The sequence below is a fragment of the Varroa jacobsoni genome, unplaced genomic scaffold (genome assembly GCF_002532875.2).
Source record: "Varroa jacobsoni isolate VJ856 unplaced genomic scaffold, vjacob_1.0 contig04926, whole genome shotgun sequence".
In the NCBI taxonomy this organism is placed as follows: domain Eukaryota; kingdom Metazoa; phylum Arthropoda; class Arachnida; order Mesostigmata; family Varroidae; genus Varroa; species Varroa jacobsoni.
Genome location: NW_019215380.1, coordinates 1 through 14,127, shown reverse-complemented (window position 1 = coordinate 14,127; position 14,127 = coordinate 1). Strand labels below are relative to the sequence as shown.

Genomic DNA, 14,127 nt, shown 5'->3' with positions numbered 1-14,127 from the left:
TTGGAATTTTAGCGGTCGGGCTGCAATAAATTTATGAAAACCAAATAACTCGTTTGCCAATACGAGCTCTACGGCGACAGCTCGCAGTAAACCTTGTACGCGGCTTGTACACGGCGAAGGATCTCCGTGCACACGACAGAGACGTAGACGCTTGCTTGTTATCGGCTCTCTTTGCAACCGCGATCCATTCTTGTATTAAATTAGAATTTGTCACAAAAAATTACGACAATTGCACACGGTCACATCGCTATTTAACTGCAGGAAATCACCTGACACCAAATTTACAATTGCGAAAAGATATTGCGTCTTTTTGCTTTATTTACAGCATGCTTTATTGCCTATAGCCTCGTGTGCGCTTATTACGGCTGAAGTGCGCCCTCAACGATCGGAGCAGAAGATGAGGAGGTTTTGCGTTGAGCCACCAGAATTAACCAACAGAGACAGAGTGCTCCTATTACACGAACACGCTAAATGTCCCGCCGCGAAATTCAGGGTAGCAGGCACCGGGGGCTTCGATTTGAGGATCTCTATCGTTCACCATGGTCACCAGACTTAGCTTTCACAGATCATCATTTTTTTAACATCCTGACAATCCTTCGGTAAGAAGATTATTCAGATCTTAACATGACGCCGAAACCGTGTTTTGAGACTTCACGGATTCTTGTACCCACAACTTCACAAGTATGTAGTCGCGTGAAGACTGAGCAGAGTGGCTGTACAGTATTTCGACCCCTAATCACACTGACTCCTGGAACAGCCCTTGAGGGTAAAAGAAAAAAAGATCGACTTATAGATTCGCTGGTCTGTTTTAACGGCTCTGATATATGGTGTTATCACTTGGCTTGTTTGTTGATTTTGCCAGATTTTGTTTTTGGGAGACTCGACGCTGCGAGGAATGATGTTCGAGGCTGTGCAGCAACTAAATGGGTCTCTCGCGCGATGGGAGAAGACGCATGACGTCGCCATCTACAATCAGACCAACAGGTATCAGAACAGTAGCACCGTAATAATATTTATAATTGTTACTAACTTACATAACATTGAGCAATCGTAGGCAGGCAGAAAAGCACAAACTGCGTTTTATTTTAAAACGGAAACCTTACTAAGCACGTCTAACCAAAATCACTTCTACATGTCAATGACGGCAAAAACGACGTCATCGATAGGAGTCACTACTAATGTTGATCCCTAGAACGACTCATGCCTTCAAAATTGGAATAGATTCGCCGGTATAAATTTTAAAATATATTAACTTCGATCATGTGTAGTTATTCAAGTATCATACTACTGAAGTTTGTGAGCACTTCGATTATAGGACTATAAAAGGAGTTAATTATTTAAACACTCACTACGCCCATAACGGTTGGCCCATTGAAATCATTTCTGTGTTTGGTTTTAGGGGCCACACGACTTTCGCATTCGCATATTATCCGAAATTCTGGCGGAGGAAACTGCCGTCCTTCGAACTCACTCTTAAACGACTAATTGACAAGTAAGTACTGGCATGAAGCGTGCAACAACGGTAGACAAGCCTCATTAAATGCCTCCATAATGCATGTAGTGCTATAAACTTAGTTTAGCTTAAACTTACAATACATTGGTCGCTTCCAGAAGGGCGTCCGTCGCATTATAAAGATAACTTATGCTAGCGACAATGTTGCGTTATCAACGACGCAGTGGCAGCACACATCCTATTTTACAGGCATCGATAGAATATAAACAAAAAATGTATTGCTTTAGAGGGGAACTACTTCGGAAACTACCAGAGGGAAATCACTTCGTCTTATTGCAGATTCATATATCGCTTTCGCTGACATACGAATCATATCGAACTGATTTTATGCCCTACTAATCAATATTGAAAATATCAAGTAGCGAGAACTCGGACGTTCACTTCGTCATTCCTCGGTATTCCTGAAAATGGGGTACGTTCGACGAACCCCTTGTTACCGAAACATGTCGATTCGAGATAGGCGAACGAATACAGCTAAAAGTAAGAAATGCCGATACGTACATTAGAATGCTTGCTTTGAGAAACATCTGTAAAATCGAATAGGTCGTGAGCATTTACAGCCGTTACCGTTACTACTAGCCTGGTTGTTCATCTCATCGCCATTCACCAATTGACAACGGTCAAAATACGAAAACACTAAGAAACTGGTTATAGTTATATGATAGAAGCTTGCCGTAAATCGAACATACGTATTTATCAATTGCAATAGTCTAGTTTGGACTGATGTAAACAAAGAAGCAGAAAGTTACGCAGGCCGCCCGCCGTAGATGTTTATGACAATTTCGAATACGAACAGTGGTAAATTGCAACGGGTCATCAAAGCACGTTCAGCGAATAGCCGTCGTAAACATCGTGAAGCAATTCAAATTGACTAGTACCAGTTAAGAACAGATGCGCCCCGAGATCACTGTCCGATAACGTGACTATTTTCCCCTCTTCTATTATCCAAATTCTTTAACGGACTCGTAGACGAAGTTTGCTTTGTTTCTTCTAGCACACACGCGTCAGCACCGGCAAATAAAGCAGCAATATCTATACTCTGAAACATACCGCCATCGTTGAAGACAATTTAAAAAGACGGGCGTCTCTGGATGGAACCGGATGGTATATCGTGAGCTTTCATCATGTCTCTGTAAATCACATAGAGAATCGATACTGAAAAGTACGAACTTTATAGTGATTAACGTACCAAACAGGATTAAAATATCGGTAATTATAAGGCAGATGATTCAAATCCACTAATTTATTTCACTGAAATATATCTTGCGTGTTTCGTACAATGTTCCAAATGGTTTAGTTTTAAAACAGGGCCGTTCGCTTCAGCATCGTCTTGAATAGAGGCGGAGAAATCCTTCCAGGTATACCGAAAGGGATTAACACTCATCTGTGGTCGTCATTTACCCGATCCTGAAGGTGAGATCAGATCTATCTGGCTCAAGTCATCGCAACACAAACACTTTTGTAAGGAGTTTCCTCGCTAATAATTTAATAGTCAAGATCACTTACAAAAGGATAGCCAGGCATATCTACTGTACGCTTGTTGTCTACGACGAGCCAGTCTCCAGTCGCTGAATCTGCACATATGGCCTAGTGCATAAGGTCAGTTAGCTTCATTAAGGTCGATACAAGGCTGTTTTTTGTATGCTGGACATACTTGTTTAGAAGGTATGAAGAATTCGTCTGTCGTATCCGGACACATTTGGCCAGACGGTCTTTTGGACCAGGTCTGGAATTACTACAAAACTCAAAAAGCAGTAGTTTTTCGTTGTTATTGGCGGCCCTATAGGGCAAGGAGCGATTACCTACTAAGTGCAAGCCTTTTTGGGAGATCCCTGCAAGACGTATAGTGTTACTTCGAAACCTGGAGGAGCACATGAGTTAGCGAAGTACTCTCTACGTCTGTTACATTTCAGGGTCCGCCTAGGACCCTTTAGCTTTTCTTGTGCTTTCACATTTTAGCTCTTTTTTTTTTCTCGTTGGATGTCGCCGAGGAAAACTGACCCAGCGACTTATTACTTCTCTGACCTCACCATATTTTCTGCGACTCCTTTCGCCGTCGTCAATTGTAGGTTTCCGTGTCGCTCCAGATCTTGCCGCATTGCATTTATGCTGCGCATCAGAAAATCGTATGCTTGACCCCATCTTTTTCAGATACACAGGAGACGCCCGTAGTAATCTGTTTTTCTAGTTCTCATCATCTGTGATTACAACTGGCCGTGGCCAGCCAAGACTTGGTTTACGTGATACGGTCGCGGTGTTCGGAGCCAAGGTGTGTGTCAATACCCCTGGTCGATCTTAGCGCCCATGGTTCTTGCCAGTTTCGCAGTGTAGCGTTCCGTGCTGTCTCAAGGTACAGCTACCCCGCGACGTTCGGCTCCTTGCTCAGCCAGCAGATCTCATGGCAGCATTTTGGCAAGCACTACGCTAGCCTTCGTGGAAACTATGCGGTACCCTCGGGCCACTTTAATTGCTGCCGTTTCGCTAGTGCCGTACCGCTATTTGTGTAAAGAGTAGTTCTTTTTCCTGACGGCCATGTTAGCCCAGACAGAGACAGTATGCAATGCAACAGACTACGCCACCGTCGCCTATAGGCGTCTAACCTTTTACGATAGTTCCTCTACCCTAAGCATAAGCTTTGCAAAAAAAGCCTTCCTGGTTGCATATCCTACATCTGCGACTTCCCTGAGTCCTGTATCCTCTCCTATCCCGAAATACCTGATAATCTGAGTAGGGCACTTACCCAATGAGCAATTCACTACTCGGCATTCATTTCTACCAGTCGAATGGATGGCGTCACTCTACTCTAGTGTAGTCTCTACAATACATTGTTCCATGTAGGTCTTTATGTTGTCTAGTACAATACTAAGGAGCGTTGTCCTTTCGGACAGTGGTTAATCGCAGCCAAGTCATCGGCGTATGCCAGGTAGCCAACTTTCGTTAATGAGCTTGGAATCTCTGGAATCCCCATCGGGCATCCCAGTTTGCTGTGTTAAAGGCATTGTTCATGTCTAAAAAGATTAACAGGTTTTCTGTCTCTTTTGATGCGCTTTGTCAGGAGCATACCTTGCACTTCAAAAACCGTATTGGTCTTCAAGCAACGCTAGTCTTTCTCTGATTTCATCGGCTGCTTTTCTCCGTTTTAGAGGCTTCTGTACTGAACCTTATGGCCGGTGGAAGATTGAGCTTCACTTGTAGGCCGGCGTCAATCTCATTAGCGTTTATCAACGGGGCCATGGCATAAGACCACTATCATGATGAACCCGTCATCTCACGAGCATTTACGTCCCCAGCTACGCTCCTGCGTTTTCCTTCAAATGTAGCCCCGCCGCTAGATCTAGGTTCATGCACACTTATGATGATACCTTCGTCTCTTCGACATTCTCGACAGAGCCCATCTATCCCATCCGTCTAGCACCGTATGATCGCTGATGACTGATCGCTGATGACTGATCACATGGTGACTGACTTCGAACGCCGATTCGGTCTTCAGGAGAGCTGCGTGCCCGAGAAGACAGGGTTTTTCTCATCCTTAGCGCGGCATAGCGATTAGATTTCCTGCAGCAACACTTGACTGCTTGTCGGATCGACAGCCCATCTTGTAAATGTCAGTGGGTCTGCTATCGATGATGAATGCCAGATGTCTTGTAGTAAGCATTGCAGTTACTAACATACTGCAGTTTTTCTCATGAGGCATACGATTTGTGAAATTATCTATTCTATGATAGATCATATTAAACTCATCGTTTGAAAGAGCTCAGCATCTGAACCTATATATATATATATATATATATATGATAACGCACGTTATATAGTCTTAACCGGTATGATGAAAAGCACAATTATATCGTCTTATGCGGGCTTTGTCCACTTCAAAATTAGATGTTCATGGGCAAAGTATAGAGGTTCAAGGATAACTTCCAAGTGCCGCGTGGGAAAAGTTCAAAATATGTTTGTCTTTCAAACAAAATGTAACCGTAATGTGATGTGTGTACTATATTTGTGTTCGACAGCATCCTTCAAAGTAGCTGGAGTTGTGTCATACAAAGAATACATCTTTTGTAGTCTGCCGAAAATTAGAAAAATAAAAGATTTTCTTTGAGGATCGAATTTTGCTTTTGTCGTTGTTCACAAACAGAGATCGATTCAATCTCTGGCCACAACCAAAGACAAACGGTAGCCAGACAAGAACTACCGGAGCGAAGCAACTCTTTAGTTCTTCTATAAACAAGATTAAATTTCCTAACTCTATATCTACTCGTAGGCACTGAAATAGCTAAAGCTTAACGGGATCAGATGTCTCGGAGTATTAAGAATGTTGCAGATAAGTTGAGATAGAATCTATTTAAAAAAAAAAAAAAGATCGTACTGTGTTAAAAACAATATTCTCGATAAAAAAACGCTTATTAAATAGCTACTGGCCAGGTTTGACTATATATCATTCTGTGAAATGTTGCATGAAGATCACAATGCATTAGGTGAATCATATGGATGACTAAGTAGATCCGATCTCTCAACATTGACTCAAACATCCACACATCGTAAAGCAACTAACTGAAAATAACATAATCTAAACAACGTACAATATGATAAAAGTCATACATAAAGCGTCCATAGCACGTACGTCAAACTGAAAATAAAAATGTTCTGGCCACTGATTGCAAACGTCCACTCTAGGGCTGTTATCAGATATTCATATATATATTAGCCTCGATACATTTTATTACTCTGAAGGTGAACCATCATCTAGTCGGCCATACGATATTACTTGTTCAATGCATATCTTACAAGTCATTATCTTCTTTTGTTACCAATATGTAAGTATAATTAGCCCCAAATTTCTAACGACCTGTACGCGTTAATGCTATGTGACGGCGTTGTAAACAGTTTATCTGGACCTGGTACATAATGCCGTCATTGTTCTCGAAGCGTAATCACGATTTGCGTAAAAGGCCTGAGTTTATACATCGTTCAGATCACACCAAAAGTCGTCATGAAACAAATAATACAGTTTACGAATAAAATAGGGTAAATAAAAATTTCATTACACATTAGTTACCCCATTTCACAAGCAAGCGCATGTAAGCTTCGGACCATGTGTATTGTACATCATGTACATAGAATTCTGATTGCGTTTTTCAGAACAGCGCTGGCCGGTCACATTAGCATATAAAGTATAGCATTTACTGAATAAGCTTATGATGCACTTACCACTCGCCAGCTGTTCCAAGCCTATAAGAAGTCTTTCGGTATCAGATCAAATGCTACGACGCTATTTAACTACAATGTCGTTAATTACACGCTTCTCATGCCATTTCATGATCTAGCGTTGTCGTTCTTACATGTCCATAATTCACGTCTCTTAGCGGACGTCAAGATCCTGTTCGGCGCCACCCCATCCATGTTGAAGGTGCCCGATTACCCAGCACAGAGTAGCGTGGTTCAGTCATGATCAAAAGACTCGTTTGTTCCCGCGCAACGATCGAATCCGCAGAAAAAAACATCAAAGAAAAGACAGCAGAAAAGAAGGGGGCTGAAACGCTTTCGTGTTTCGTCCGATTACTGCCATCTGTATTTCATTATAACACTAATCATTTGATACTTTGTTAGATGGATCTTACCTTTCCTTTCCAGCCAACAGCACATACTGGGAAGACGAAAATCCTTATTTAAAATTCAGGATCTATTCTTATACATACACATAGAATGCTTAGAAGGGACTTGAACAGAAGTCAACCAAACAAGTTAACAATGCAACGTAATTATCATTGCATTACCCCATTGCAACATAAACACGTAGTTGACTTTTAGATTTACTTATGGTAAGTTAACTATGTTGATGCGCGCAATCAAAATCATCGCCCTAGGACGATATACTAAACATTTAAATTACTGTAGAATACCAAACGTTCTCACAGCAATGATAAATGATGTTCCTTCTACAGAACCAAATAAAATGTATATCTTAAATTGAAAAATAGATTTCTCTAAAATAACTGTAAAAATAAAAGTTTTAAAAGCGTTGCCCTTTATACGCCATTAATCTCGCGGTACCCTCATGTTTAGCCCTCCTTGCGTTCAGTAGACTTGCTTCTGGAAACCACTATATTCCATAAACAACAACTGCGAGCCGACTTATCGTGTTGGGAGAAAGAACCCAAAAATGTAGAACGGGAACAATTTTCTTGTAACCCCGGCCGCTTTGTGGTGCATCTATATATATGGTACATATCACCATAATATAGCGAAAAAGTGTTTGCTTGTTTTCTCTAAAAACAGTACTCTCTCAGACGCACGAGGGTCTAGTCAGGCCTGGGACTTTTTGGCGCCCCATTTTGACGCCCTTTTATACCTGTCTCTCCTGCACATCTCCCTTTCGCTAAAACAAGTCCCGTTCCTGACAGCGTTTCTTTGGCTAATCTCATTGGCAGTTGGGCGCCTAACCCCTACCGTCCTCTTCTTTCGACTGTACCTTAGTCCTCGCTTTCACCGCTTCAACCAAGCAGCAGGCCAAGCCGACTCGACTCTTCCACTCCTCGAACCAAGTGACTCTTTCACTCTCCACCTCCCTCTCCCTCTGTCGGGTTCTGCCACACAGTGTTGGGGCTTCCACTGGGTTTGAGCACGCTCCCAATGGCGAAGAGAAAATCAACAACGGGCAGTGGCGTCTATCAACTAACTACCAAAGCCAACCCAGGTTCTAGAACCAACCTGCAGGCCCTAGCGACCTCAGTGCCTCTCCATCAGCGTAAGCAGTTGTCCTTTTTTCTTCTCTTTGTCCTTTCGATCTACCTGGGCTTTCCCTAGCAACGTGGTGCCCACTTTGCTTTCAAATGCTTCCGAGAATCAGGCAAAAAGGGGACGGATACTGATGGGGCTTGAGACATAGGGTGTAACTAGGGCGCGTTTTTCCATTCTTTTTCTTCCTGTTGATAGTCAGTCTTTTTATTTTTTTACTGTCGTTCGGACTCTTTCTCTCTTTGTCCCGTTTTTCTCCTTTTTAAGGCATTCAGTACGCCCAGAAAGCCCCGTCAAACCGAACTTCGATCCGACATTCCCCATCTTGTGCCCTTTTTCCTTTCGCGCGGCATTTTCAAATTGTTTAAGCTTCTCACGAGTGATAGCAATGAGGAGTAGCTAGGTGTTCAGGTTCAGGTTGGAGTTGAGTAGAAGTGAGGGGTGCAGGGATGCCGCGTATCGTAGTATTATGAAGGCAGGCTGCTAGCGGTGCCGATGGGCCTCGGATGGAGGAAGGACCGCCTGATTCAAAGCCGCTTATTGACGACAAAAACGAAAGGGAGAAGTGGTGAACTTCGACGGTTTGCGTCTGCCTTTTCATTCCTTACATCTGAGCTTAAAGTGAAGGGGCGCGCACGAATCCGAAGGTTTGCCTATACTGATCCACTAGCCCGTATCTGCTGCAAGCTCCCTTAATCTTCCGATATCTCTCTCTCAATTTAGCTCTAAAAAGTTCTTTGTAGCAGCTGCTGTCGCTGTTGCTGCTGCCGCCGGTGCTTAAGTGGCCCGAAAAAGGACCTGTGAGTGTTATCAGAACAGCTTCTAGACTAGGCTGGATTGTTTGTTAGATCATCCGCTAGGCTCGATGCAATATATTTATAACATGTCGAGACAGTCCTGAAAATATTGTTGCCGAGATCTGTGGGATCAACTGAAGAATGAGCAGGTTAAGAAGTACCAACTGCTTAGGGGCCCATTTTTTGCTCGATACTACCGTGCGTTCAGATTAACCCAGTTGTTCTACAATAATGAAGTCAGCCTGTTCTATTCATACAACGTATAGGAGGCACCAATACCAATACGAAGTTCAGCGGCTTTTGGCTCTATAGAATTAACATGTTGAATAAATTAGCCATATTGTGCAGCAGATGACCGCTAGAAAATAAGGCAGCGTCCTGTTTTTCGATGCGAATTTTTTTTAGCTAATGTATAATGTGATGAAGCCTCTAGGGCTAGTTATACTAAATTATTCCGCGCAAATAAGAAACACCATACACCTGTTATAACCACGTTAATGAGAAAGACCTTAATATAACATTAAAAACGTTTACCGCCATGCAATTTCTGTGCGGATATCCAATTGCCACTTCGTAAGAAAAACAGCTTCGGAGGTTACTGGCATGAAGTTCGATTGCCCTTTATACGAGATGTGTGCGCGTACAATGCACTGCAATCACTATTCAAATGAATGTGTAAACTACAGATCAGAGCAGGGACATGATCTTTTATAGAGGCTGAATTTCGCATCATCTACAATAGCAACCATATTACGCACTGTGTTCCTCTACAGCCGACACACGGTGCCGTTGTTTTTTTGACAGAACGGGCGCGACGTTATTGGTATTTGATGATTATTGATTTTTTTTTTGTCTCTAACAAAATTAATGAAATAGCGCAACGCCCCCTATGCGTCCCGCGCTAAAACTTCTGATAAGCATTTGTCATTTCGCCAGTAAATCCAGCTGTGACTTAGCTGGGAATTACTTGATAAGAGCCATCTTCATTGGGGAACTAGCGGAATTGAAAAATTCGTATTTAATATTATAATAGATAGCCGAATGTATGTTACAAGCAGTCTTTAGTTAGACGAACAAAAAGTCAGAGGTTTAATAGTAAAAATGGTCAAAATTGAACCATCTTACAGGAGACTGTATAGCCGAAGAATAGAGGGTCCGTCTACTTAAGCTTATTGTATGTTGTTGTAACTGAAATTGCAGGGTGCCGGTATCTCGCGTAAAAGGTGAAGATATGGTTCTCGTTTTAGGAGGCGTTCATTGGCTCTCCAAGATCCACATGGATACTGTGCTCAAGTTTTTATCTGAGTAAGTTGAAAATACAGGCCACGGCAAAATTATGTTAACACCTTGCCCTAGACGCGACAATGAATTAGGCCAACAGCTATCAAAATGTAAAAGAGATTATATATTATTTATAACGTGTAGTCTGATGAGGATAAACAGGGCTTTATTACTGAAAGTAGCGTAAGGGCTCAAAGGCGTCAGTGAATTACTTACTATAGTTTACTTATTGAGACGGTTTTTCTGTATTGGGTGGTCATTGCACCTAGTGAATGAGTTTCTGCAAATACGTGTTCCTCAATATAACCTTTTCCCCGTTGTTTATTGTCTCCAGCCAGACGAGTTGTGTACGTTTTGCACACATCCGCGCAGCCTGCCACGTGCGCATATTTATCGGTATATTCTTTCTTTAATATCCTTTTCCACACATCGACTCGGACGTACTTTATTGCATGTCCACTAAAGCCAAAATCAAATGCTAAAGGTTCAACAGCTAAATTATAATACGTTCCCGTGATGCTACTGTGTCAGGTGTTAGGTCGATAGGTACGCACAAAATTCATGTTCAGCAAATGCTCTCGTTCCTTTTTATCGAATAATCGTAAATACATACTGTTGTTTTGGATTTCTCTAGATTTAATTTTGCCCTGCGGCTCAGTGGCAGTTGCAATAAATAGCTTCACTTGTAAACGATGCTAAGGATACGTGTAGGTTTTTCGGAACGAATGTCTCTTTGTTAAGGACTATGCGTGCTGCTATGATGGTTCTAGATACCGACTGACGTTCTGGCATTTTAAACAAACTATGTCTAAAATATTCATAAACAAGTAAACTCCGTCATAATGTTAATGTAACAAAACCATTTTGCGATTCAATAATTCAACGTCTCGATTTTGAAAAGGAGAGAAAAAGGACATTTGTCATAAGTTTCTATTTTGGCCGTTTCTGCTATCATGTAATACTGGTTTGAAATTTCAGACAGAGTCTACACGGAGTGAAGGTCATTGTAAAAACGTTAGGAGCTGGCTTTCACCAGCGGGTGCATGGAGTTCATTATCTACCAAAGGTATCCAATACCGCCAGTGTACCTCTGTAGATTGTCGAGGGGAAGAAGCCCAACATAGTAATGAACTGTCATATCCCACGGTTGAAGTAGATGTGACGTTTATTCAGAATGAGAAAATGTTACAGAGACGAGAAAGCGTCCCGCCCTATTCCGATTAACAGATGGCATGTGGTACGTGTACTAATGGTTAATAGGGCAAAATCAATTTTCGTTGTTTTCGCTTCAGGAAGGACTTCGTAAAGTCATATCCCATAACCAACAGCTGATCACACAGTCACTTCAGCGAGGTTTTGGGGTTGTCGATACCTTCCGGATGACATATGCCAGATTTAAGGACTTCACCGAAGGAAAATGCGCCTGCCATTTTCATAAGGTCAAGATAGTTTCCGTTTTGGTATTATTGGTTGTGATGGATTAATTTTCCACGATACGAGTTTTCAATATGTCATGCTTCGAAGGCCTATTGAATCGGAACAATTGCTTCGTCATATGAAATAGTATGCCTAATACTAGACAACATTCCCTTAAAATCCTCATATTAAAATCTGTCTACTCTAATGTATTGAATAAAAGATAACGTCCTACCCTATATTAATGATGAAATACATCCTTTACTTACTATACAGTCTATTCTATATGTGCAGCTAACTCAAAATGCCGTTATGCGCATCGAATAATAATGTTCATAAAGATTAACTTTGTCAACCGTTATCTCCTTCTTTGTGCTGCCTTTTCATCATTGTCTCATTCGTAGGTAAACAAGGTGCGCTCGGACTTATACCAGGTCGAGGGTTCGGTGAATCGTCAATATACCAATATGATGTTGCAGAGCCTCTGTTCGTAACACTGGGCTTCTCCGTTTCGCCGTCGAGGATACTACTATCTTGACGATGATCTACCGAGGACACAGAATATCAGACAATGATCGCACTTTGTACCGTCCTCACATACTAACAGCATTGGAATACACTGTGCCGTTTCGTAACTCTACTGCTGCCAGCAGCAGCAGCAGCAGCAGCAGCAGCAGCAGCAGCAGCAGCAGCAGCAGCAGCAGCAGCAGTAATGGTAACCTAGGTGAACAAGTAGCCTAGGTGAGCGCTGGCTGGCTGGCTGTCGAGAAATTGCACAGATCGGTATCTCATTGATAATCACAATACTGCGAACCAACTCTGATTGATCGAATATCGACCATGCCAATAACATGGACTGTTATTCGGGTGTGGTGTGATTTACAAGTTGACACTTACTGAACCGGCAGAGTACTTAAAAACGCGGCAAAACCACTATACGTCTGATCTGTCTACGTATAGCACATGTCAGCTCCTCAGATACCGACCAATAAATATGTCGTCACATCCTTTCTATTTTTGCATCACGTTACTAGATTTCCTCACTGTACTCAAACGCTGCGGTGAATCAGGGGGACTACTGGATAGTAGATCGTTGTCGAGTTAGCTCGAGAACTATGTTCTATATATATATATATATATATATATACTCGATATTTACAAAGAACGCTCGCGTGAGACAGTAGAACGATCTAAATCATTAAAAAAAAAAATGATCGCTTCGTACGGACCATCTATGTCTGTACGAATTCCGCTATTTATTACGTTACTCTTTTGCCAATGAAAATGGCGCATTACGTGTAAAGATCAATGGTGGCTTTGGTACGTTTAGCGTCGATTTGGGATCACCTCTATCAGAGACGCGTCTTCGAAATGGCTGCACTTCGTAGCAGTGTCCATATTACGAAGATGTTGTCTGCGCCGATATCTACGAATATGTAAATTTAACATGGACACATTTGAGGCTCGTTTTATCCGACAGCTGCTTATTGCCATGCAAGCGAACGAGTCCATGGTAGGAATGAGTATGTCAATGGAAAATGTAGTGTATATAAGGTAGGGCCCGTTCACAGCCGTAAAACACAAAAGGGTTATAACGTACGAGGATATATATATATATATATATATGTATATGTAACTGCACAATTCTGTTCGCAGTCTCATCGATCTGATGTTTTTCAATCATTTCTTGATATTTGTATAGGCACAGTCTGAAAATTGTTACGTCGGCGAAACGGATACTTACGTTTCAGCAGGCAAGGTAAACGCTTGAATCGTGCCAAGCAACATGTCAACAATATATGTATATCGAACATGCGTCATCGTTGTATCGTAACTTGCAAAGTAATTGCAATTTAAAACGGTAAAAAGGAACAACGAACGGCCTTTTTGTTTGCCTCTGTAACCTGGTGTAATACCTTGTGGGTAACAAATGTTGATTCTTTTTTTTTTTACAATTAAGACGCCAAATTATGGTGTCACGTAAACTTTCGAGGGTTAGTAAGACAGAATATTTTAAAAATTTACGCAGCGGACGGATTTACAGCTACGGACAGAATATGGACCGTAAGCTAATATCGATAAACGAGAGGAAATATACTGAGAAGGCTTTGTAAAGGTTGATCTACGCTGACTAAACGGTGACATTGATAATCGTTATAATTATTGGTGGTTAGGGTAAGACGTAAACGGATACAAGGCTCTATTGAAATAAGTTAGAGGCATCAAAATACCAAGGAAGCGAACATGGTGCTGACCAATATAGGATGAAAAAGGAAGCTTTCCAAACTAAGCAAAAGATAGGCTCTTTTAATACAAAATCGATACAAAAGAAACAACACTATATATTGTGGCAAGGCCATACCATGTTGAAATACATTAATTTAA

General features: G+C 41.7%; 1 protein-coding gene and 1 long non-coding RNA gene across 2 annotated transcripts; one reads left to right on the top strand and one right to left on the bottom strand.

Moving 5' to 3' along the window:
* Positions 1 to 280: 280 nt before the first annotated feature.
* Positions 281 to 2,250, bottom strand: LOC111273131 (uncharacterized). The gene is made up of 3 exons (XR_002687881.2): positions 2,015 to 2,250; positions 1,592 to 1,691; positions 281 to 966 (listed from the first exon to the last, which is right to left on the bottom strand). It is a non-coding gene; the product is annotated as an uncharacterized LOC111273131 (long non-coding RNA).
* Positions 896 to 14,092, top strand: LOC111273130 (cadherin-like and PC-esterase domain-containing protein 1). Its single transcript, XM_022854815.2, has 6 exons — positions 896 to 984; positions 1,400 to 1,492; positions 10,246 to 10,350; positions 11,305 to 11,392; positions 11,619 to 11,765; positions 12,147 to 14,092. The coding sequence occupies exons 1-6, from the start codon at positions 896 to 898 to the stop codon at positions 12,234 to 12,236; spliced, it is 612 nt and encodes a 203-aa protein (XP_022710550.1). The 3' UTR covers positions 12,237 to 14,092.
* Positions 14,093 to 14,127: the final 35 nt, after the last annotated feature.